General features: G+C 37.2%; 1 protein-coding gene across 2 annotated transcripts in view; it reads right to left on the bottom strand.

The window, feature by feature from the left end:
• LOC123706484 (protein spire) overlaps positions 1 to 24,130 on the bottom strand; it is a 92,454-nt gene that overhangs the window by 30,135 nt on the left and 38,189 nt on the right. For both annotated transcript variants that reach the window (XM_045655789.1, XM_045655790.1), the window contains exon 3: positions 3,290 to 3,416. In XM_045655789.1, coding sequence (XP_045511745.1) covers positions 3,290 to 3,416 — 127 coding nt within the window. The remainder of the gene's footprint in view (positions 1 to 3,289; positions 3,417 to 24,130) is intronic.

Genomic DNA, 24,130 nt, shown 5'->3' with positions numbered 1-24,130 from the left:
CTATACATGTGTCAACCAAATATCAAGAACTTATAAAATCCAGGCATAGAATATTTTATAACAGACATACTTTGATAAATAATTAATCACATATTATTTGGTCAATATCAAATTAATAAAATATTGTGATAATTTCTATAAAAACAACGTATTGTTATTTTGAAAGCAGTTTTGGTTTAAAATTTAAAATCATTTACAAATCTAATCAAAGATAAAGCATACGAGCGATATGACGGTTGTGTTCACAACATAATTATAAAGCATACGAGCGATATGACGGTTGTGTTCACAACCTATATAAAGCATACGAGCGATATGACGGTTGTGTTCACAACATAATTATAAAGCATACGAGCGATATGACGGTTGTGTTCACAACCTATATAAAGCATACGAGCGATATGACGGTTGTGTTCACAACATAATAAATTATAACAGGTGAAATGATATTATGTCAACAATGATTTCGATAATAATTGTAATCATCAAATTTCTTTTCACACGAGTACCTACCTCGTACATATTATTTATTTATTTACAAAGGATATTACTAACATAACGTAAATAAAGAATTATGAATTATGAACAATTGTTAACACTAATTATATAGGTATAACTAATAGGTACATACAAAGAAAATACAATTATTTGCTAATATTTTAATTATAGACTAACACCACATACAATTTTAAAATATAAAAAAATATGAGGTGTAAAAATCTTTAGTCAAAATCAACTTTTCGTTTTTTATTAAGATAATGAAATCCTAAGAATGAACGCATTGATAAGAAAGAGAATAGCCGGAAACGTGATGTTGGGCTGTTCGGCCGCGGCGGGGCAGCTGAGAGCTGGCGGACTGGCGGCGGCTCCCACGGCCGGCTGCCGGAGTGCCGGAACATCGTGCACCGATCTTAATGAAGATTTACGATTCACACTACTTTGCATGCATTTCTCATGCACTCGCTTCAACGCCACTCTGCAAACGTTTTCCGGATCGAGATATCGATGGGTTCATTCGAGTTTTAAATAATAATTAGAACAGTTACCTAAGTGCTATCAAAGTACCGGTAACCTATGAAAAACTCGAATTTCTATTACCTGAATCTTAAAACCCCGAAAACGGTTGTTAGAACTTTTAAAAGACAGATGTAATGAATGACAAATTTTTAAAATTCCTTTTTTAATTTCCCAGATGAATCAATTTCCAGATGCACCAAAACCAGATTTTTAAAAAGTATTTTTTTGTTTCCCGTATTCTCATAATCCAGATCTCATTATACCAGATTCTCAGAATACTTTTTTTGTTTCCCATCGTACCATTTTCCAAATAAACTATTGCCAAATTTTCATAATCTTTTTATTTGATTTCCATACAATCGAGATTATACCTTTACTATCGACTGAAAATAAACATTTAAGTAAATTTATTGTTTTACTTGTCCATTACAGACCGGTTTAGTGTCAAAGTCGACTCAGTAGGTTAGTTTTGAACTACGACCCCCACGCCAGAACCGACTCGGTATTGTTTTATTTGCCCATTACAGAAAGGTTTAAGGTGTTAAAATAATTTCAGAAGGTTAGGTTAGGTTCGTGCTGCGACCCCCTGGAAGGATTTCGTTTTTCTGGATATCGTTTATTTGAATTTCAAAAATCTAGACATTGTTTGTCTGGATATCAATTAACTGTATTTCAAAAATTTGTGTTTCAAAAATCTGGCTTTCGTGCATATGGATTACGGTCATCTGGATTTTGTGCATTTAGATTTCGTATGTCTGGAACTCATTCGTCTGGATTGTAAAACGTCGTACAAATGAAGAAATGGGCAAATGAAATTCGGAGTTGCGATTATATGGCAAAAAAAACTTCGAAATTTTAAAATTAGGGGTTATGAAAAAATGTCCAAACGTTTTCTGGATTATGATATTCGGAATATTAAAATTAGAGATTAAGATAGGCAACCCAAAGTACCATCTTTAAAGAAGAACGCGAGGCAAATTAATATTCAATATTTACAGGAACAGGTTCAGAATACTATACGGTGTACAACGTATGTCACCGACGAAGCTCACCGATAACAATGTTTGCGGCGTGATTTAATTAACCACAAGTGATGCGTACGCGCAACACGACACAGGCGTTCATACAATTAACCCCGACCTAGATCGGGAGCCTCCAGACAATGGCACCGTTGGACAACTTGTATCAATTGTATTAAAAAATCGTTCTCACGGACATAATATGCTACATGAAACTGAGGAGAAATTTTAATATAGGTACGCAGCAAACATTGCGGAACAAAATTACTATAACCGAGACCTCGGCTCCGTGTGAAACTCAATAGCGGGTGTTCTTTATCAATGCGAACTGCGATGGCAAGAATATTGTCGATCTATAAAAAGCGTCAACTCTTCGTCACGTCCACGTCAGGAGACCGGTGGCCGGCCGGGCGCGGGCGCCGCTAACGGGCCGGCGCAAAGGTCACGCCTGCACTAAACGGGTTTGTATGCACGTCAGCTCATCAGAATCGCAGCACGACAGAAATACGCCGAGATTACAATGATCGCGATCGCGGTTCCCATGGAACTCGCGGAGACTTTCCATTCGAACACTACGCGATGTATAAAAACACGACCATAAATAACGATCATCGTTAGACGCCGCTTTCGAATATTTATTCAAAACAGATATAGCTTATTGGCAAATTTGCAACAGAAAACTGGTCGTTAATTTAATGGCCGACGAACGATACATAGAAGATACATATCGACTTAAATCATGGGGGGCGAACGAATCGAATCAGTCGAGGCTACGGGTAGGTACGGTCTTCGATACAACTTACGTTTACAATCGTAAACAAAAATTAAAATATATACACCGTAACACCGGATTAAAATTACTAACTTTTATTTAGCATATATTTTGGGTTAATGTAAATGAGCGTTTACTTTTATATGAAATATATGAAGCTGATCAGGGAATGTTGACGCACAAGCACAGCGTGACAGATCCGCGTTTTGCCGGGGCCGGGTAAGCTCTCGGCGCCGTGCCGAGATCGCAACGAGAGAAAGGTCAATAAGGGGAAAGTTCAGCGGTGAAACTGATTGTGTTTATTTGTAAGGTGCTTTAACAGACTCAATTATTGTGAGTGCAAAGAAACGCTCGCGTGACCGTTCGTTTACTTTTTATATTCGATGAGCACGATAAGAAATTTATTTTAGTACTGCGAATCTCTAAATCTAATAGAGGGCTATATTTTTCAAAGATCATATTACATTTACATGGGACTCACCCGCAATGTTCCCGTTGGTCATGTCGGTGATGAGCGCCTCCAGGTCGGGCGACACGAGGCGCTCCTCGTCCTCGCCGTGCGTGTAGTCCAGCGCATGGTACACCACTATCGCCAGGTTCACCACCAGCTGCAACAACACTGCTCTTTGAGTACGATACATATCTTATACATTGCATGACTGGCATTTGCTAACAAGATATGTTTTTAAAAGTACGAGTTTAAAATTAAATTAAAATATATCGCTTTATTGACAAACACAATGACTTGCACTGAAATGATTGCTATTCCGTAGTAGGCACACCCGCATCCTTTGTTTGACAACGGTAGGCGCGGGCGCACGCATCACTTGCATTCATTCATAACGTACAATTTGATTATTCGATATAACTGCTTTATAAAGATTTGCTATATGTACTATAACGATGCGACTAAAAACAAATTCCAATCTGCAATTTCTATACACTGAAACTGTTCTACAATGAAACCAAAGATACAACCTGCTACGTCATAACTCATAAATGTAGTAGAACCTTTAAAAACTCGTTGAAGGATGTACCATTCATATTATGTTTAGTAGTTGGTTTTTTAAACAATAGAGCTATTACTCGTTATTGTTTTCATTGGATGAAGGTTAAATCAATGAATAGCATTAATCCTCTCATCTGGCAGATAACGCGCAGGGTATCCTGCGTGACTATCGCGGCCGTCGTTCGCCGTTGCCCAACCGCAAGCACTGCCAAAGCGCGGCACTTCTGTGTACATCCAAGAGTACCAACCAAAGTCTTAGCTGATGATTCTCACTCACTGATGCCGCCGGGAGCGCGGACGGCCGCTTGCGGGTGGCGCAATGCTACACTCCACTGGGCCGCGGTTAGGCAACAGATTACACCCGTTGTTATGCCCCACCTGTTAGCCTATATTTAAACGGTAATGCGTTAGTGTAATAACTAATAACTAATAATACGTTTATTACGAAATTTACGATCTTATTTTACGGTCAAATTTTATTGCAGATATAAATTCAAACCAATATTTTTTATAAACCAATAGTCCTTATGGAAGTAAAAGAATACATTTAATTTTGCATGTTTAATATGTAACAAGTGACAAGTATGCACTTTCGAAACACAGCGGCCTATAGATGATATCCATTTCAATTGTCGAAAAATAAGAAGGGAGTGGGAGTAGGCAGTGTCGGTAAACGGTTGTATTTCAACCTGCCAATGCGCAGGCGAGAGGCGTCAGTTGAGGCCTATTGTATGCAAATCGTCCTGCACTCGTAGAGGGTTGCGTCGCGTTGCGTCAGCTCAAGCGAGTGACGTTGGCGCCTGGCGGAGAGACTGGCAGCGGCCGGCGCGCGCACAATGGGTCGTGCGATCGCTCGGGAAGTCTGCCATTAGCGATCGTTTTCCACTGGAAGTATCTGAGGAAGTCCCTCACGAGCGAGTTCTTTGATCGATCTCAGCGCTAACTGTAGCTTCGTTAAATCACTTTATTAAGATCGCTTACTATGTATTAGCTGTTCTTTTATTGTCATTTGTCATATATCCTCTGATTACATTTATTTAACCTGACGTGACCTTTAATATAGTCTATGTATTGAACTATCTATAATGTACATGGTCGCATGTTATATTCTGGACATTCCCCAAATATAAATTCCCAACTAGGTGAGCAACTAATACCTTTAGGTATGAGCTACAAGAAGCTCGGGCGCGGGTCAGCTCACTCGGGCTCCATTAATGTAATTGATGTTCGCTTAGCTTCCTAATTTATTTCTTGCAGGCCGCATGCCGCTAATGTCACAAAAACCACTTGTTAGGAGACGTTTAATCTGCCTCAGTGTCGGCTATCAATCTTATTTGTCGATTATTATTTACTGTTATAGTAATCAATAATATTATATAACATGGAAGAGAAAATTTAAATTATATTTTATAAAACAATTATGGTTTTGTAATATCTTGCCTGTGTCATATATACATAATATATTCTAATATAAGTTTAATTGTAAAACTTTGTCAATTGCCCGAAAATGAAAACAAATCACATAGGTAACGGTAGGTAGATTTTATTACAAAATAATTAAAATTCTCTTAATTAATTTTCATGGCAAAATTCAAAAATACTTTGAAGAGAACAGTGGATTAGGTACCAAACGTGCCGTAGGCAGCGTTCACTGTTCCAGCGAGCGATCAAGCTTTGTCACGAAACGGCTCAATCACAAATCTGCGTAACGAAGTGTTTCCCAAGGCAAGGAGCCTGCGGTCTGCAGTGGGCGGTGGTCCACGATCGCTTGTTTGGTTTCGGTCACTATACTTCTAACATACTTAATTGATATTATTGTTTGTTCATCTTATTGTCCGAGTTCTTCGCCAAATTGATTTCGTAATTGTTATTCGATACTGTACCGTAAGGATTCAATACGATTAGATTTTCTAAAATTGATTTTAAGAGTAAGAGTCGGATATTTATATTATTATTCTCATCGGTAAGCTAATTCTCTCAATTTGATTTTATGTCTGCCTAATTTTCAAGTGGAACTGAATACATGCAATATATTATATATTTGAAAGAATTATTTATGAGGATTCCATAGCATCATCGAATCTATGATAAACTATAAAATAAACAAAGCAGTGTATTTTTAAGATTTCTAATAAGGTCGCGGCGGGCGCCTGAATCGTAGAATATATTTATATACTTACTCTAACCACAGCTCTAACGCCTGAATGGAGTCCCGATGCCAGCGATAACCCGCGCCCTCAACCCGCAGTGAAAGTGCTGTGCGCACACGGCGCCACGCGAAACCAAACAAATTGATAGATCCTTTGCATAGGGTACAAAGATACAAAATTTTGAAAATCTTATAAAATTGCGTATGTGCGAGTTGAATGAAATTAAATCACATGAAAGTTGCTTGTAAAAGTTTCAAGTACGTTCGACAGTATTTTGTCCGTCATGTGACTAGTGTCATGACGGACAAAATACTGTCGAACTTCTTAACTTCTTAGCTGAACATTGACGTAATTTGATGTATAAGGATAATAATTGCAGGGGGAAAACAAACGAAGTCACGGAATGAAGTTTTTGTGATATGTTTTGGTATCTACGTCCAGAATATTATTGAATTAGATATCTTTGTGAGGTGAGGAGCAAAAAGTTAAATTAACAGAGCTAAATAAAGAGATCGGAGTGGTGAACAAACCGAGCGCAAAGTGTCAGAAGGTTGTTGACATTGAACTGTTACGTGACGACGGCCAAACTGACACAAAAACACACTGTTGTCGATAAGCTGCACGTCCGCACTCCGCACTACTGCGACGTTACATCATACCAATGAATATATGTATGTTAACACTAAAAATGTTTTAAATATAATGACAAAAAAAATCACATAACACTCGGTGTTGTACGAATTATTATTTATTATTGCTGCAAGTAAATGTAACAAAGGTACTACGACCGCATGCTACGAGCAGTCTACAATATTTTCGTAGACCTAAAACGTCCCTGCTATTACAATAATAATTTGAAATTATGTAAGTTCACGTGCAAACTCCCAGTAATCACGGGTCTTTTAACGATGTAAGTATCTATAGTCATTATCGTTACATATTGATAAAGCATTCATTTTGCGGGTTCAACAAATCATCTAGTTGATGAATATAATTGTGTAGTGATTTCCAGCGCGGGCAGTCGCGGCCAATTCGTCGTAATTGCGTTAGCGCGGACATCTGCCGGCAGCCGCTAACGAGGCGCGGCTCGCGCTGTCACAGCGCATGATGCTGGTGTTGTACAACCCGACACACACACGCACACACACACGGGCTCGGCCCATACACGGCTTGTATCATCACGTCATTATGGTCTAACTGCATTCAAATAGACCAAATGCAATCGATTGAACTAAATCTAAATTGGATCAAATATTATTGTAGTAAGTTGATGATGGTAGTATGTTCATGATGGAAGAGACAGACAGAAGACATTTCTACCTTACATAACATTTTTTTCCTTATAAAACAGAATATTGTCGTTTTACAAATCGAGTATGTATTCGCTCAACTTAATGGGCATGGTGATATGTGCATAATATATATAACGACTCCTATCTATACCTCTATACCATAAAAGTAAACAACACGGGGGTCGGGGAACTGAATAGCGCAGAGGTGATCTGTCTGAACAATAGAAAGCGTAATATGCATTACTGCGTTTATAGTGACGTGGAGGCAACGCAGAGCAGCGGCTCCGGCGGCGCCCTAGCGGCAGAAGATTGTGTGCTATCTGTGGTCTGTAATGAATACGGGACAGCTATAAGCCCTTACGTAACTGACGCGAGACAATGCGCCTAGCGCGGGAATTTCTATCACTTCGCGGAAATTGGCCTGCCTGTGCTAAGTCAGGAAAAATTTGTATAAGTCAGGTAAATTTCCATAAGTCGGGAAAATTTCTATAAGCTGGAAATTTCCATAAGAAAGGAAAATTTCTATAAACAAGGAAAATTTCTATAAGCCAGGAAAATTTCTATACGTCAGGAAAATTTCTATGCGTCGGGAAAATTTATATAAGCCAGCAAAATTTCTATAAGTCCGGAAAATTTCTATACATCAGGAAAATTTCTATACGCCAGCAAAAATTCATAAGTCCGGAAAATTTCTATAAGCCAGGAAAAATTCTATTAGCCAGGAAAATTTCTATACGTGAGGAAAAATCCATAATTCGGGAAAATTATGATAAGTCGGGAAAATTTCTATAAGAAAGGAAAATTATGATAAGACGGGAAAATTTCTATACGTCAGGAAAAATTCTATAACCCAGGAAAAATTTTTATACGTCAGGAACTATGCGTCGGGAAAATTTCTATAAGCCAGCAAAATTTCATAAGTCGCGAAAAATCCATAAGTCGCGAAAATTTCGATAAGACAGGAGAATTTCTATACGTCAGGAAAATTTCTCTTTGTGGGGAAAATTTCTATAAGTCAGGAAAATTTCGATAAGTCAATAAAATAAGTCAAGTATTTAAGGCGATAGAAACAATTCAACTATAAATTTATATTTAAGCATGGTATGCATACTAAATAACCTTATATTTCGTGTTTCTCAGAAATAATTCAGAAGAGAACTTAATACAATGGTTCCGTCATCCGTGAGATGGGAGAGGATACGGAATATTGCTCTAAAGTCTAAACCAATGTTAGGCGATTGTGAAGGTAATATTATTATTTATTTTATTAAGTATTTCATTTGATAGATAAATTAAAAAAAAATAATCAGAGAGATAATGTAAAAAGCAGTTTTAATCTTACTAATATTATAAATGCGAAACTTTGTAATTATGTGTGTGTGTATGTGTTTGTTAATCTTTCACGCAAATACTACTGAACCGATTACAATGAAATTCAGCACACATATAGAAGGTAACTTGGATTAACACATAGAGTAGGTTTTATCCCGGAAATCCCACGGGAACGGGAACTATGCGGGTTTTCCTTTCAAAACGCGGGCGAAGCCGCGGGCGGAAATCTAGTGTCTATATAAACAGTAAACACTAAAAATTATAAAGTATTTCAAAACGAATTCGATTATTATTTAGCAAAATTAGAAAATCCCCGAATTTGCATTCGCGAGCGTATTCATAGTGTGTTTGTTTATATAACTATACATAGCGAAGATTCTGGAAATATACTTATACATATGAATACATACATTTACATAATTTGAACTTAATTGATATAAGTGCAAATAAGGCCGGCAACAGGTCGGCGGAGCGTGGGGGCTGCCGGCGGGCGCCGCCCACGGCACGCAAGCGGAGCACTCACTGAATATCGACACTAACATTTGAGGATAGAAAGCGACAGTACACTTTCGCTATTATAAAATCGGCGATCGAGTTTATGGTCGGCGCTCGCGTCATCTGACTCTCGGGTCACCTGTCCGCACCCCTCGCGGCCTGTGCCAGAGCCTTGCGTCGACATAATTATTATATCGCCCATAAACTATATTTAGATTACATTAAAATTGTTTTTATATCCATATTTGAATTGGTGACACGAATACTTTGAATACATTAATTTAATTTACATTCGGCATATTGATCTAATAAAAATAATATATCGATAACACTAAGTGACGTCATTTACAGCTGTCACTTGTGAATGAACGATCGGGTTTTACGGATTGTTTACCGACGAATATCTCTCAATTTCGATATTAATAAAATATCCTACACCTGTCATCTCCTTCGAGATTAATAATCAAAAAAAACAAATCCGAAGAATGATTTGTCGCAAATAGTAAATAATTAACACAAAAGATGATCGACAAACTGGTCACCTTTCTCCGATCAATAAATGAAAGTAAAAGTTGTAATTAGAAGTAAAAAAGGTACCTAAAGTTGAAGAAATGCACGACAATACCAACATGGGCAACGACCCAGCGCACATTATCTCACACAAGAAAGCATCGCAACTCGTAACGTTACGGAATGCTTTCATTGCTGTTTGCTGATAATGGCGCGATCCCATTAGCCGCCGCTCGCCCCCGGCCGCTCCGCGCGACTCTCGGCCTTGCTGCGCTCGCGACTAGAGCCAGCCGCGCACCGACCTATGAGGCGCCGGAGGATAATTAAAACTTTCAATTCTTTAACAATCGGTTTGCGAAGAGATCGCCGTGTCAACACTCAATGGGTGATGAGTTGTAACAAATTAAATAAACGCAAGCGACAGCCAATTTCTCCGAAAAGAAATTATATAATTATTGTGTACGTATAGACCCCTTTCTTACAATTATAAAATTAAAGCTCTACTTAATTTCTGGCACCTTTAAAATAGGTAAGTACCTACTTTAATTTACAGTACACTTAACCCCTGTTGTGCATGTTTTTCTCACGAGCCACCATCACATGAGTTTTAAAATAAACATAATCAATGTAATAAATATTCTACTCGCACTTTGCGCAAACTTACAAAATGTGTATATTCTAGGAATGGGTGACGTAAGGCCAGTAATCGCAATGGCGCGTCGGGGAATCGATGTCGAAACGAAAGTAAACACAAGGAAGGAGGAATTGCGAGCCATTCAAACACACGTAGAGAGAGTGCTTTTATATTTTTTATCGATCCTCTAAATATATGGCCAATGACAACAACATCCGCTCGGAGCCGCTCCGGTGTGAATTGCCATTACGTCTTCGTGTATAACTTAATTTCAACGCATTTACTTGTAGGATGTAATTAATTAATATAGATTTTATTCACATTATTATTTAATTCCTTTACGTTGATTACTTTTTGATTTGCGTAGCAAAAGTGGTACCTAACTGAATTAATGATCTAAGAACTGAAGAGCTGATCACCGATAGTGTCATGTGACATAATATATATACGTATAATATAATATTATAGTTTACAGTAGCAACTTTGTGTCGAATGTCGATCAGCCGACTGGCGCGGCCGACGCGAGAACGCCTACAAAGCGCCGCCGCACCGCGCCGCGTGCTGTACTGCTGTCGGCCAAACCGACGCGGACGCCTCTTATGCGATGTAAGTTGTAACAATGAAATTATGTATAATTGTGTGCTTCGTGTGTATTCGCACATATTATGTGCAATGTATGTAATAAAAAGGCTTGGTCCTTTTTTAAAGAAAACTATTAAATAATAGTTGCCCCAGCAAACGTTGCTCTACTCTATTGTACCATATTCTTGTGTTTTTAACAAAAGCGTTATGACTTATGCCTTGAGGTTAACGCTCAGCAACACATTTGGCGATTCATTTTTATAATCTATTCTATAGTTACTAACTAATATTATAAATCTGAAGAGTTTGTTTGTTTGAACGCGCTAATCTCAGGAACTACTGGTCCGATTTGAAAAATTATTTCGGAGTTAGATAGCCCATTTATCGAGGCTATATAGTATATACTTAATGATCTAAGATATATCATCACGCTAAGATCAACAGGAGCGGAGCAATGCGGGTGAAACCGCGGAGCACAGCTAGTTTAGAATACATATTTGTATAAAATGTATCGTGGAGACAATGTTATCAATAACTAAATTGATTTCATTTTCGATATAGGTTATTTAGCACGTCATAATACATAATAACCATTTATACTTAGTAAACATTGCAATGTGCGGTACGGACTTACGGAGTACGGAGTACGGACCCACGCGGCCGCTACGTAATAGTGAGTAATCAAATTACATATATATGTTTTTGTACACGCGTGCTACGGGCTGTTATAACTTATAACTCTTCTATGTATTATACATTATACTATTTTCTCTCACTCAGCAAATCAACAGGCTATATTACGGTTTAACTCGTTTTACGAATAACATACCTAATTTCGTTCATATTTTCAATGTTTTATCGCATCAGTTCATTAAAAAGAAACAAGATATGTATCACTGTATCAGGTATCTCATCTCGAACAATAGTAATGCGTGATGTCTCTCGAACTCAAATTTCGCTTCTCAGCAGTCGATGTAACACATAGATGGGTACGAATGTGCACACTGATGTTGGCACACGAAAGTACTAGTTCAGGATACATCGCCCATTTTTGCAAGTGACTACTATCAAGCTAATTTTCCGTTTGTAGCTTTATTTTGATGAGACACCGAATAATTTCGTGTACGAAACTCTCGATTGTGGTAGCTAACAGAGATAACAAGGATAAAAATTTTTTATTTGATGGTTCTCAAATATTTATTACGCAATTTGTAGGACAATATGTCTGTTGAATTATATAAACTTTAACTAAGTGAAAACAAAAAAATCAGCTTGTTAGTAATCATTTATGATGACCTCGTTATCGATACACTTTGGAAAGGGGGACTCTTTGAACAAACCATAGATTTTGTAGGACAAATATTTTTTCGAATAATTTAGGTAATTATCTTGAGATTGAACAAAAAAATAAATTCAGTTAGTAATAAATATTTGAGAACCATCAAATAAAAAATTTTTATCCTTGTTATCTCTGTTAGCTACCACAATCGAGAGTTTCGTACACGAAATTATTCGGTGTCTCATCAAAATAAAGCTACAAACGGAAAATTAGCTTGATAGTAGTCACTTGCAAAAATGGGCGATGTATCCTGAACTATACATATTTTCTCTCACCGCCCGCCGGCCGCCGCCCGCTGGCAGGTACACGGGCCGGGCTCGCCGTTTCTCGCGTATTGTTTCTGCAATGATGTGATGTCCAACACCGAAATATTAAAACATTGCATTCCAAATGTATTAACCCAAATAGCGACGACGCGACAGTCGGAAGGCTCACGACTCGCCGGCCGAAATTGACGAACGAGCAGCTTAATGGACGGAAATAAGACCATCATGATCTCGAACTTACTAGCAAAAAACTTAATAATCAAGGGGAGAGAAAGTATTTTAGAAGAACGCGGTAGGAAAACTATGAACGAACGCGTTTTCGCACACAATACGAGATGATCTCCAATTAAAATTTATAATTTATTTAATATCTACTGATTTAAAATAAACACACACGTCAGGGGAACAAATACCTGTATGACTTGCACGTGTATATCTTATCACGTTGAGCAATAATTAAATGCTCCCCTAATAAAAGCTATATGAAAGATAAGCTATTGACGATTACTGTATGTACCTATGTGATGTAATTTTAGTAATTCTGTGGCATAACATACATTCTCAAACAGGTAAGCGGCGGGAGCAGGGGCTGCACTGGCACCTCGCAGGAAGCGGCCAAGGGCTGCGCGCTCGACCGGCACCGCTCGCTGTGAAACAGAGCCGCTCGCCACATGTTGCCATCATGCTCATTTTTTACAGATCTCAATTTGAGTTCTAATCTTATTTTGGATTGAAATGTTCGTCGGAGCCCTTAAAGCCAGCGCGTAGGTGTCTCGCATGCGCCTCAAGCCCTCCGCTCCGCCCGGCGACCCCGCGACACCGTGACACACATTCGACCGTGTCACACATTACGAATGCCTATAAATGATAATTTACAGCCGCTAATAATCGCCGGCCTCTTCTAACAGTTAAGCGAGATTAATAGCTTTTTGCTGGGAGTAAGAAATGGCAATCAGCCGCTTTCCCGCGCATGCTAATATCCACGTCACTTTAGGTGTCACACAAGAAGGCTATCGCCTCCCGGGGTAATTGATTACGGGCGACCGTTATATAATCATCATACCGCATTAAAATAGTTCCCACAATGTTCTTGTACAAAAGTAATCATTATCCTTCTAGGCACAGAATTGACTCAACGGCTGACATATTATGCTTCGGTTTGCTCAAGCATTTCTACTGCGATCTGCGAAATCAACTAAAGGATTTTCTTATGGATTTACGATCGAGGGAACTATACAACGAAATACCTTCTATCAAAATGATGTCAACAAATGTGGTAAAAGCTGTAATGCATGTGAAATTAGCAGGTAATGCGAAATTCCGCAGCGAAGCGCGCGAGGTCGGGGAGGGAGGGGGGAGCGGCCCACATTCTGCCAGTGAGAGTTTACCCAAACGACAGATATTGAATAATTGAAAGCTCCGAACATACCATTTGCCTCCAATCACCTTATAATAATAATCCTCTTTTTTGCAGTCGATGTAGTACATTGGCCATCTCTTACATTTAAACCTCATAAGCAAGTTTGTGTTCGTTTACCTAAAACAAATTTACTCAATATACATAAAACGCAACGTAAACCGTAACCATAATAACTATAACTAATTACGCAAGGAGCGCATAATTTCATGAATGAAAAGTTTAAAAACAAATAGTGTGAATGAACGCACGCGGATTCGCCGGAACGTAAACAATGCCGTCACACGCCACCGCGCCGGTGCCGCCGGTGCCGCCGCCTCTCGGACATCATCTATTAATATAATAAATCTGTAGAAGGGTCAATTCTGTACATTGAAAATATTGACAAAATAAATAGGAGGGGGTGTTACTGGATCGATACCAAACCCAAATATGTGATTAAAAAATTTTTGTCTGTCTGTCTGTCTGTCTGTCTGTATGTTCAGGCATCACGTGAAAACTAACGGTTCGATTTCGATGAAACTTGGTATAATTATACCTTATTATCCTGGGCATAAAATAGGATACGTTTTATCCCGGAAAATTACGTAGAAAAAAATAAATCTTCATTTTTCCGCGCGGACGGAGTCGCGGGCGGAAGCTAGTAACAAATATTTTAATACTATACGCGCTACACACGGTTAAATATCGAAGCGCGTCGTCCTGACTCCTAACAAACTATATTTACTTTTTATTTACGACATTAGCATTCAACGATACCAATAAGGAGTAGCTACTCCATACCTACTCTGATTTCACCATCACACCATAGGTACTAGATAATTAAAACGTTAGATAGTGGCGGTAAACGGTAAATAGCTATTGAAACGCGAGTACGTGGACGCTTAAGTGGCGTCTACCACTCAAGGGCCGACGGCCGCGGCGCCGCGCCCCGGCCACCGCACCGACACCATCAGATTACAACTTATTGTAATTAAAGCTGTACATTCGGTTAAAAGTTCATGTTTATTTACAGTTCAAAATAGAACAAAAAATCCATAGCATCTACAACGACTTTAAGGCGAATAAGATACATTATTCTCTGTGCTTGCCATTGTTCCTCATATCCTTATTCTTAAGGTTACAAAAATTAATTATACACCTTTATTTAAAACGGAATGCAATTCTTGGAACTGCAGTAAACTGAACAAAGACGGATGAAAAAAATAAGTAGGTAATTAAAAGCAAGATGTTAGGCATTTTTTGGATGCTTGAAGACGGTCAGCGAGCATCCCTCACGTATACCACGTTACTTTGAAAACTATGATACAAATTAACGTATTACGTATAAATGTTGAATTATTTTGTTTATATCTATTATAATTTGGAAAGCAGACGAATTAAGTACTGTGCCCTTGGCCCTTGCAATTGGAAAGTTCAAAGAGGGTCGCGAGTCGCGACATGCGTAAAAGCAACTGCGATTTTATGTATAACTGAATTTTCTATCACCAATTAATATTGGCCGTTTTCTATCTGTATTCTTTATTTTTTAGAACACAATAAAACTACGAAATTTAGTTTTATTGTGTTCTAAAAAATATAACAATGTAAATATGATGCTTTCGCTTATTTAATGTTATGGAATTTATGTCATCACATGCGTCTATAAATTTCTGGAGCACACAACATACGTTAGAAAAAGTAAATTGCACATCCAGGAATGTCACATCAAGGTGGTGTGAGTGATGTCAGCAACAACATTATGCAGCATGAACAGGAACGCCACGAACATGCCGCGCCGCAGCTGCCGCACAAAAACGAGCATTACCGAGGCACGCGCTGCGCCCTATTATCGCTGACGACCGCAGCTAAAACTATAAACACTACTTTTTACCGCGTTAAATGAACAGCTGATCGCAAACAGTACATCATCCGACCAGCTGATCGAATGAAATATGTATAACCTGGAGCATGTGACTAATTACAGGAGGAATGCAGGCTTTAAAAATGCGAAAACGCACTCGCGAAGACAAATGAGACCTTAAAATAAACCATGAGTAATACTTTACAGTTTACATACTTCAACAAACTTGAACAAATAATTCATTCACATTCTCTTCCACAGAACGTCCAACTTATATATTATCATTATTATCAAAAAATATTTACCTTTCAAATTCAAATAATATTTATTTGGAAGAATGTAGTTAAAAATTACAGATGTTTTGGTTAGAAATTACAATATTATTAAGAGGCTTACATTGCGCCCATTGATTGGGTGCAAATATTAAAACAGAAAACAAATTAATCTATTTAATTAAATGTACACACGATTCACTTTTCACTAATTCTTCAAAGTCATAAATTCTTTATTGTTATAAATTGTTTGACCATCAGTCTTTTTTTGAAAAGCTTGGAAAAGGACACTGTCTGCTATTTTATTGTATACTAGCTTCCGCCCGCGACTCCGTCCGCGCGGATGTCGGTCTTCGCGTGGATGGTTTATTTCTCCATTTTGAGTAGGTACTGACAATAAAATCTTATAAATATCTATTGGACCCAATTCCCAAATACGGCTAGGCCTATAATAATACGCAACGTGTGTTCGCGGTTCTACGGAACAACGTCTATGGATAAAACTGAAAAATTAAGATTAATTTTTTTCTACGTATTTTTCCAGGATAAAAAGTATCCTATTTTACGCCCTGGATAATAAGGTATAATTATACCAAGTTTCATCGAAATCGAACCGCTAGTTTTCACGTGATGCCTTCACATACAGACAGACAGACAGACAGACAGACAGACAGACAGACAGACAAAAATTTTTTTAATCACATATTTGGGTTTGGTATCGATCCAGTAACACCCCCTGCTATTTATTTTTTCAATATTTTCAATGTACAGAATTGACCCTTCTACAGATTTATTATATGTATAGATAATATTTTATAATAGTTATAAATATTACACTATTTTTAGCTTTGTTGATTCTACTCTAGAATTGAAGTCGATTAGCGCGTGCGTGTGAGAACAGAGTCGCTTGTTGTTGGGACGACACCGCAGTGGTGCAGCCACCGCGTAGCGCTCAGTCAGCAACAATATTAACGCCACGGTGCGGTGTTACCCAGTCTGTGCCCAGTCGCAACCACGCGCGCCGCAGGGCCGACACGCACAACTTATTAAATATTATGTACAGATCTTCTAAAGGCCGAGCTGGCAGAACTACACATGAAATACATTTATAGTGAAGACAAGTGCAAAGCCCTCCAAGACATTGTGGACAGCTTCCAGCAGTGCTCTAGTGACCATGAGATGGCTCTTAGCCGTATCGCTAAGTTGGAATGTAGCCTAATGGAAGTGCAAGAGGACAATCCCAAGCGGCAATGCAACACACCAAGTAGTCTTCATGATGAATTAGTTGAATGTGGACAGTTAAGTGGCTCTGTAAACTTTAAAAAAATCAATTTCTCTTCACATAAGAAGTTGAAAAAATACCTTAGATTAAGTAAGTTTATCAAGCGTACCCAATCAATTGTTAGAAAGAGTTCTTTTAAAAATGTAGTTCAATTAGAGAAAGTCAATAAAAATCTGGTTCAAGAGTTAGACAAATATCATAGGGATCTAGAATATTATAAAATCTTGTATGATGTAGAAACAAATGAATTAAAGGAGAAGATAGACTCTTTAAGTCAAATGTTAAATGATGTCAACCAGAAGTATTCTGCTGCCCAAATGCAAATAAACGAGCATATACAACAGGCAGATGACTTAATTAAGTTGAGTAATGAAAATATGGATCGCTTTGAGTCGCTGACCAATAAATATGTATGTCAGTGTTCAAAAAGTGACAATGAGCAAACGTCGCCCCATAAGCTTGACTGCACAGACATACATAGTGTTAAACCCGTGACAACAATTTCAACTAGTAAAACTAAACACCTTTCCGAGCAGGAAATTATTGTGTTGTCAGATAGTATTGGTCAGGGTTTTGGCGCTATGCTCAACAATTTAGGGCTTAAAGTCACTAATATTTGCACTCCTAACAGTTCATTTAATTATATAATCAAATCACTTGATCATTTTAGCTTTAATAAGAATAATATTGTAATTATACTATATGGAGATAGTTTAAATATAAAAAATAAGGATATTGATGTAGGATTTCAAAAAATGTTGGAAATTAGTAGTCAGACTAAATGTAAATTTATGTTGTGTACATTGCCGTACCTACCTGGTTTGACACAAGAACAAAATAGATTAATTCATAATATGAATTTAAAATTGTACAATGTAACAAATCATCATCGTGATGCATTTCTTTACTTTGACATTAATTTGTGTATTAAATCTTTTACTTTGACAAAGAATACAGTGTATCTGCCATCTAGATATAAGCGAGAACTTGCTATGTTAATAGCATATAATATTAACCAGTCTGGTACATGTTTGTTATCAGACCCTGGATCTACTATAATTTTATGTAGTAGTAATAATAATTATATACACCAACCTTGTGTTGACAGAAAATCTAGCCCTAAGCTAGATTTAAACTAGTATATAAGACAACAGCTAAGCAGACTTTTTCTATTGTACATCAAAACATTCAAGGCTTGGCTAGCAAATTATTAGAAATAGAATTATTTTTAAATCATAATAGAATTAAGGTTTTTTGTGTAACAGAACATTGGCTTAAACAATGTCAGTTGGTAATAAATATTGATAATTATACATTAAAAAGTATATACTTCAGGACATATGCTATTCATGGAGGTTCTCTTATTTTTGTACACAATAGTGTAAAATGTAAAGAACGAACTGACATTGTTAGTCTTTCTGTAGAACGGACCATTGAACTGTCCTGTGTTGAACTGGAGCGTTACATTATTGTTTGCGTTTATAGACCCCCTTCCAGTGACTATAATATGTTTGAGACAGTCATGGAAGAAATATTAAAGCGTTTAAGTAGGAGTAAAAAAAAAGTTATAGTATGTGGTGATTTTAATATTGATATACTTTTACAAACACAAACGGCTACACGAATTGTTAATTTGTTTCAGTCATTTAATCTGTATAAACTTTTTAATGAACCCACACGAATTACACCTACTTCTGCAACCTGTATTGATAATATATACTGCGACTGCTTCTGTTTAGAGAAAAATATTCTCAATACACTCACTTCGGATCACTGTGGCCAGAAAGTAGTTTTTGAATGGGATTGCTTACCTGAATTTAAAAGAATTAATGTTAGGCCTATAAGTAAAAAAGGCATTAATAAATTTAGAGATAATATTAATAAAAACCTGCCCGTACTGAATGATCAATCCTGTAATAATAATCCTTGTGAAATGTTTAAAAATCTTTTCAATTTAGTTCATAATGAATTTGAAAAAATATTTAAAGTTAAATCTTTAAATATTACCAAGGATTTACCATTTAGTAAATGGGCGACACCTAGCATACATAGGTGTAGGATCGTTCTTTATGAGTTATATGGTATGAAGCAATATAATAAAGACCCATCTTTTCTTAGTTATGTTAGAAATTACTCAAAAACTTTTAAAATTGTTTGTTTTACTGCGAAGCGATTGTATATCAGAGATAAAATACGCGAATCGGATAATAAAGTTAAAACAGTTTGGTCTATTATTAATGGTGAAATGGGTAAAAGCAAATCAAGTAATACTATAAAACTTGTAAATAATGACAGGGTTATTGACAAAAGTGCTGATGTTGCTCTTGCTTTTGAAGAATTCTTCAGTAGTGTCCCTGTTACTATTACTAATAGTTTAAATTCGTCTTCAGCACTTGCAGAAACCTTTTTGAGGGACCATGTTGCGGGGTGCAGTACATTATTTGAATTACGACACGTAACTGCTAGTGATATTGTTACTGCCTTTAAGACGCTTAATCTAAAAAATACTTGTGATCTTTGGGGAATGTCCGTAAATTTAGTTAATAATATCATAGAAAATATTGCGAAAAATTTAGCTTTTATATTTAATAAGTGTTGTGACTATGGTACATTTCCTAATTTACTAAAGCTTAGTAAAGTTATACCTCTATTTAAGAAGGGCGATCAAGAAGACTGTAACAATTATAGACCTATCTCTATTTTACCAACATTAAGTAAGGTATTCGAGAAGTTAATATTAAACCAACTGAGTAGTCATTTTGCATCTAATGATTTACTGCACACCAAACAGTTTGGTTTCACAAAGGGGCGCTCAACCACAGATGCTGGGGTTGCACTTCTAACACATATATATAAAGCATGGGAAAACTCAAAAAATGCTCTGGGGATATTTTGTGACCTCTCCAAGGCATTTGACTGCGTTGAACATTGTACTTTGTTACGTAAACTTAATCACTATGGAATTAAAGGAAAAGCACAGAACCTCATAGCGTCATACCTGCATGATAGGATACAGACTGTAGTTGTTAATGGAGAACGTTCTAGCGGTGCGTCAATTAACATTGGTGTTCCACAGGGGTCAATTTTAGGTCCCTTCTTGTTCTTGGTATATATCAATGATCTTCCCTATTATTTGCAGGATAGGTGTGAAATAGTTCTGTTTGCAGATGATACCTCATTAATTTTTAATGTGGATAGGCATGACCCAAATGTTGACGAAGTGAACAGTGCTCTTTTACACATATCTGAATGGTTTAATGCCAATAATTTATTATTAAATGCCAAAAAAACCACTTGTGTTGAATTTCTACTTCCTAACGTAAAAAAGTTGAACAGAGATATTACCTTGAACGGGGAGGTATTGCATCCTACTGAGTCTACTGTATTTCTAGGGTTAACATTGGACGAGAAACTACAGTGGGGAGCCCATGTCAACACCGCTGCAGGTAAGCTCAGTTCAGCTGCATATGCAGTCCGAAAAATAAGGCAACTCACCGATGAAGATACGGCTAGACTGGTTTATTTCAGCTACTTTCATAGCATTATGTCCTATGGAATTCTACTGTGGGGCAGGGCTGCAGATATAGAAACTATATTTATCTTACAGAAAAGAGCCATTCGCTCTATATATAATTTACGTGCTCGGGATTCACTAAGAGATCATTTTAAGAATACTGGTATCCTTACTGTACCATCACAGTATATATTTAATAATATTTTGCATGTACACAAAAGCTCCGACTTACACACAAGAGTAGGAGATAGACACGATTATGGCACAAGGAACAGGAATAGAATTGAAATGCCATTTTTCCGATTAGCTAAAGTTAAAAATTCATTTATGGGTCAAGGTATACGCTTTTACAATAGAATTCCTCACAATATTAAAGAGTTTAGTAGTTCTAAATTTAAAACTTATATAAAAAATGTATTAGTTCAGAGAGCGTACTACAGTATTCAGGAATATATGGACGATAAAAACCCATGGAGGGTTGTCGCGTAAAAACCACAAGACAGTTCATTGGCATATTATGTAGTTAGATATAAGTTTCATATATTGTAATATTTACATGATTTTAAAAGAGCAACTATGGAGTTTCTTGCCGATTCTTCTCCATAGATCACTGCTTTCCGAATCGGTGGTAAATGTTAAAATAATTATGTAATGACGATTCGAAAGTGCTACTAAATAGTAGTCTAATTGAATAAATGAATGTTTGAGTTTGAGTTTGAGTTTGATCGAAATTGTTTTACCTAGACACATCAAAAATTCCGAAAGTAAGAAAAAAGAGAAGAAGAAGTTGAACGCGTAAATACTGGTTTGGTTTAGAAAATTTAAGAGCAGTAAATGAAAGGTAACGCACGAATTAGGATTGAGGCGTGTTATATAGCCACAAATTAAACTGCCCATAACAAAAACAACAACGCTTAAACTCACTCACATTTTCTTTTCACTCAGATAACAATTATCATTCAATACTTTCCTCCTTTCTCCGTGACTTTCAGAAAATGATCTAATACAATGAAAACAATATTGACGCAAGACGATAATCACCTTGCGATAAGTTGTCAACAGCCATATCAACAAATAACTCAATTGTACTGTTCCATATTAACGTTGCATATTCATATATTTTACCTATTTATTGATTTGATTATAATAGATTGTAGCTAGTCAACCCTAACGATTGGACAGTGGGCAGAGGAGCTGGTGCGGTGGTGCGGTGGTGCCCCACACACGCACGTCTGACCGGTTTTTGGCAACGGAAAAGCTATCGATGACGAAGACGGGCCGATACCAGACCGGTCTCATTTAAATTAAACTCAACGAGCGCCCATCGACCGTTAAATACGATACCAAAATATATATGTAACACAATTTATATCGAATGCAGCATACATTTAATTTCACATCAATATGACCTACAAAAACATAGTATATAATAAGGAAAATCATGAGAATAATTTGACTTTATCTTATTTGAATGCAATCTAAATTTTGTATTGTAGTCAGTATTATTAGTAGCAACAAGCAGTAGTTAAATGAAACAACAAGAATAAAAGCATGTGGCCAGTGCGTCTCCGCAGACCGAGCGACCGCACGAATGCTTCCAAGCGCAAAACGCTACCGATCCTATAGCCACAACAAAACTCGATACTTTCTTCGCTGTACCTGAAATTAAGCTCAAATACATACGGTGAGACACGTTTTTGTGAAGCAATGGCCGACTTGATAAGTGATGGAAAGCATATCGATGTTTAGACTTGAAAAGCACGAAGATCGAGAAGAGACATTGATGCTACTCGAAAATCTCCTAAAACGTGAAAAATAAAATTACGGGGGTTTAATTAAAAAGATACATTTAAAAGTAACAACCAGGTCGTTGCGAAAGTCGAAAGTGTATCCACAATTATTCTTGAATAACATCTAAAATCAAACAATTGAAACTAGTTTAACGTCTATCACCTAACAGTGTATTACATTACTGAATGCAATAAAGGCACGTATATTATAAAAGATACGTGTTGCGATACGTTGTGGTCGCTGAACTTTCGCGCGCCAGTAACATCGCGCCTGGCCTTGACCGTGCGCGCGCGCCTGCTTCACACTTGTGACCCTATGGGCTACACCCGAAATAAGGTAAGCAGTTAGGAGAGATTCAAAAATATAACAAGATGAAACTGATTTATTTACAAAAAAAAAGCACTTTGAAAAATATTCTCAACAACGTGAATCCATATATTATGTAGATTGGTCGACTATATTAGTAGAAGACTTTATAGTTCATTGAAATATTATCCCAAAGATCTCAGTGCTATATTAGCATTAAAATAACAAATGCCGCTCGGTCACACCCACCCGTTACGCGCATTGAAAGTTAAATCCCAAAACGATGGCAATCATGACGCGGCCTGAGCGCGCAAACGCTAAACAAGGTCAAGAATTATCTCAGAGATTTGGAGCGGACAATGGGCTACCATTTACGGACAGGACCGTGGGAGTGATCTTTAGCACTCGTACACCGGTAACAATAAAATAACGTTGTATCAAACTCGAGACACGGCTATAAATCCCCACGCGAAACTGGAATATGGTCATTAGAATGATATAATCAAAGTTCAAAGCGCCACGATCGAAAGAACGCCGATAGCAGCTCGCAAGCGAAGGTAGCCGGAACGGTTCTCGTGAACATTCACAAAATTGGCAGAACGAACCCGCTGTGACAAATGTTGTATGCGCTTAATCAGTGCGGAGATGGAGATGCGATTAGACACAGGCTGATTGTGATCTCGCGTTATCGGCGTGCGCGCTCGGCCGCTGATAGCCTCTATCCGCTTCGGATCTTCGAGCTGCTAGTCGTCTACGACACGTTTCGACGTATTCACCTTATCTCTTATTATTAATTCCAACAAAAACTGAAAAAATCCCACCTTGAAAATCCTCCTATCTTCCTATAAAATAATCTTAAAGTTGTTATTCTTTAAAAATTTTTGAATAACGGCTATACGGCATCTATTATGAACTTTTTTTTAAATAAATAATAGACTAAATGCATAGAAAGTTGTTCTTAGATTATGTTTTGGAAATATGTAGGTATAACATGAACATTGATCTTAAATAATAATGAATCGGCATAAAACTTGTGAATATCTTAATTAATATAGCGTTATTAATTCCAAAAATATATAAGTATGTATATGAAACAAGATTTCGCTAATTAAGAATAGTAAATAGATATGAAACGTAAAAATGGCCAAGAGCGAGCGGCGCCAGGTCGAGCGTGTTGAGGTCGAGATATTACACTCGCTTTATATTGCTGTTTCATTGCGCGGGCAGGTTGGGATATAAACATTTCAGAGAAACATGCAAATTAATTACTCGTATAATTTGCTAAAAT

Source organism: Colias croceus, chromosome 3 (assembly GCF_905220415.1).
Source record: "Colias croceus chromosome 3, ilColCroc2.1".
In the NCBI taxonomy this organism is placed as follows: domain Eukaryota; kingdom Metazoa; phylum Arthropoda; class Insecta; order Lepidoptera; family Pieridae; genus Colias; species Colias croceus.
Note: the sequence above shows the minus strand (reverse complement) of the source record. Positions and strands in the feature narration are given on the sequence as shown.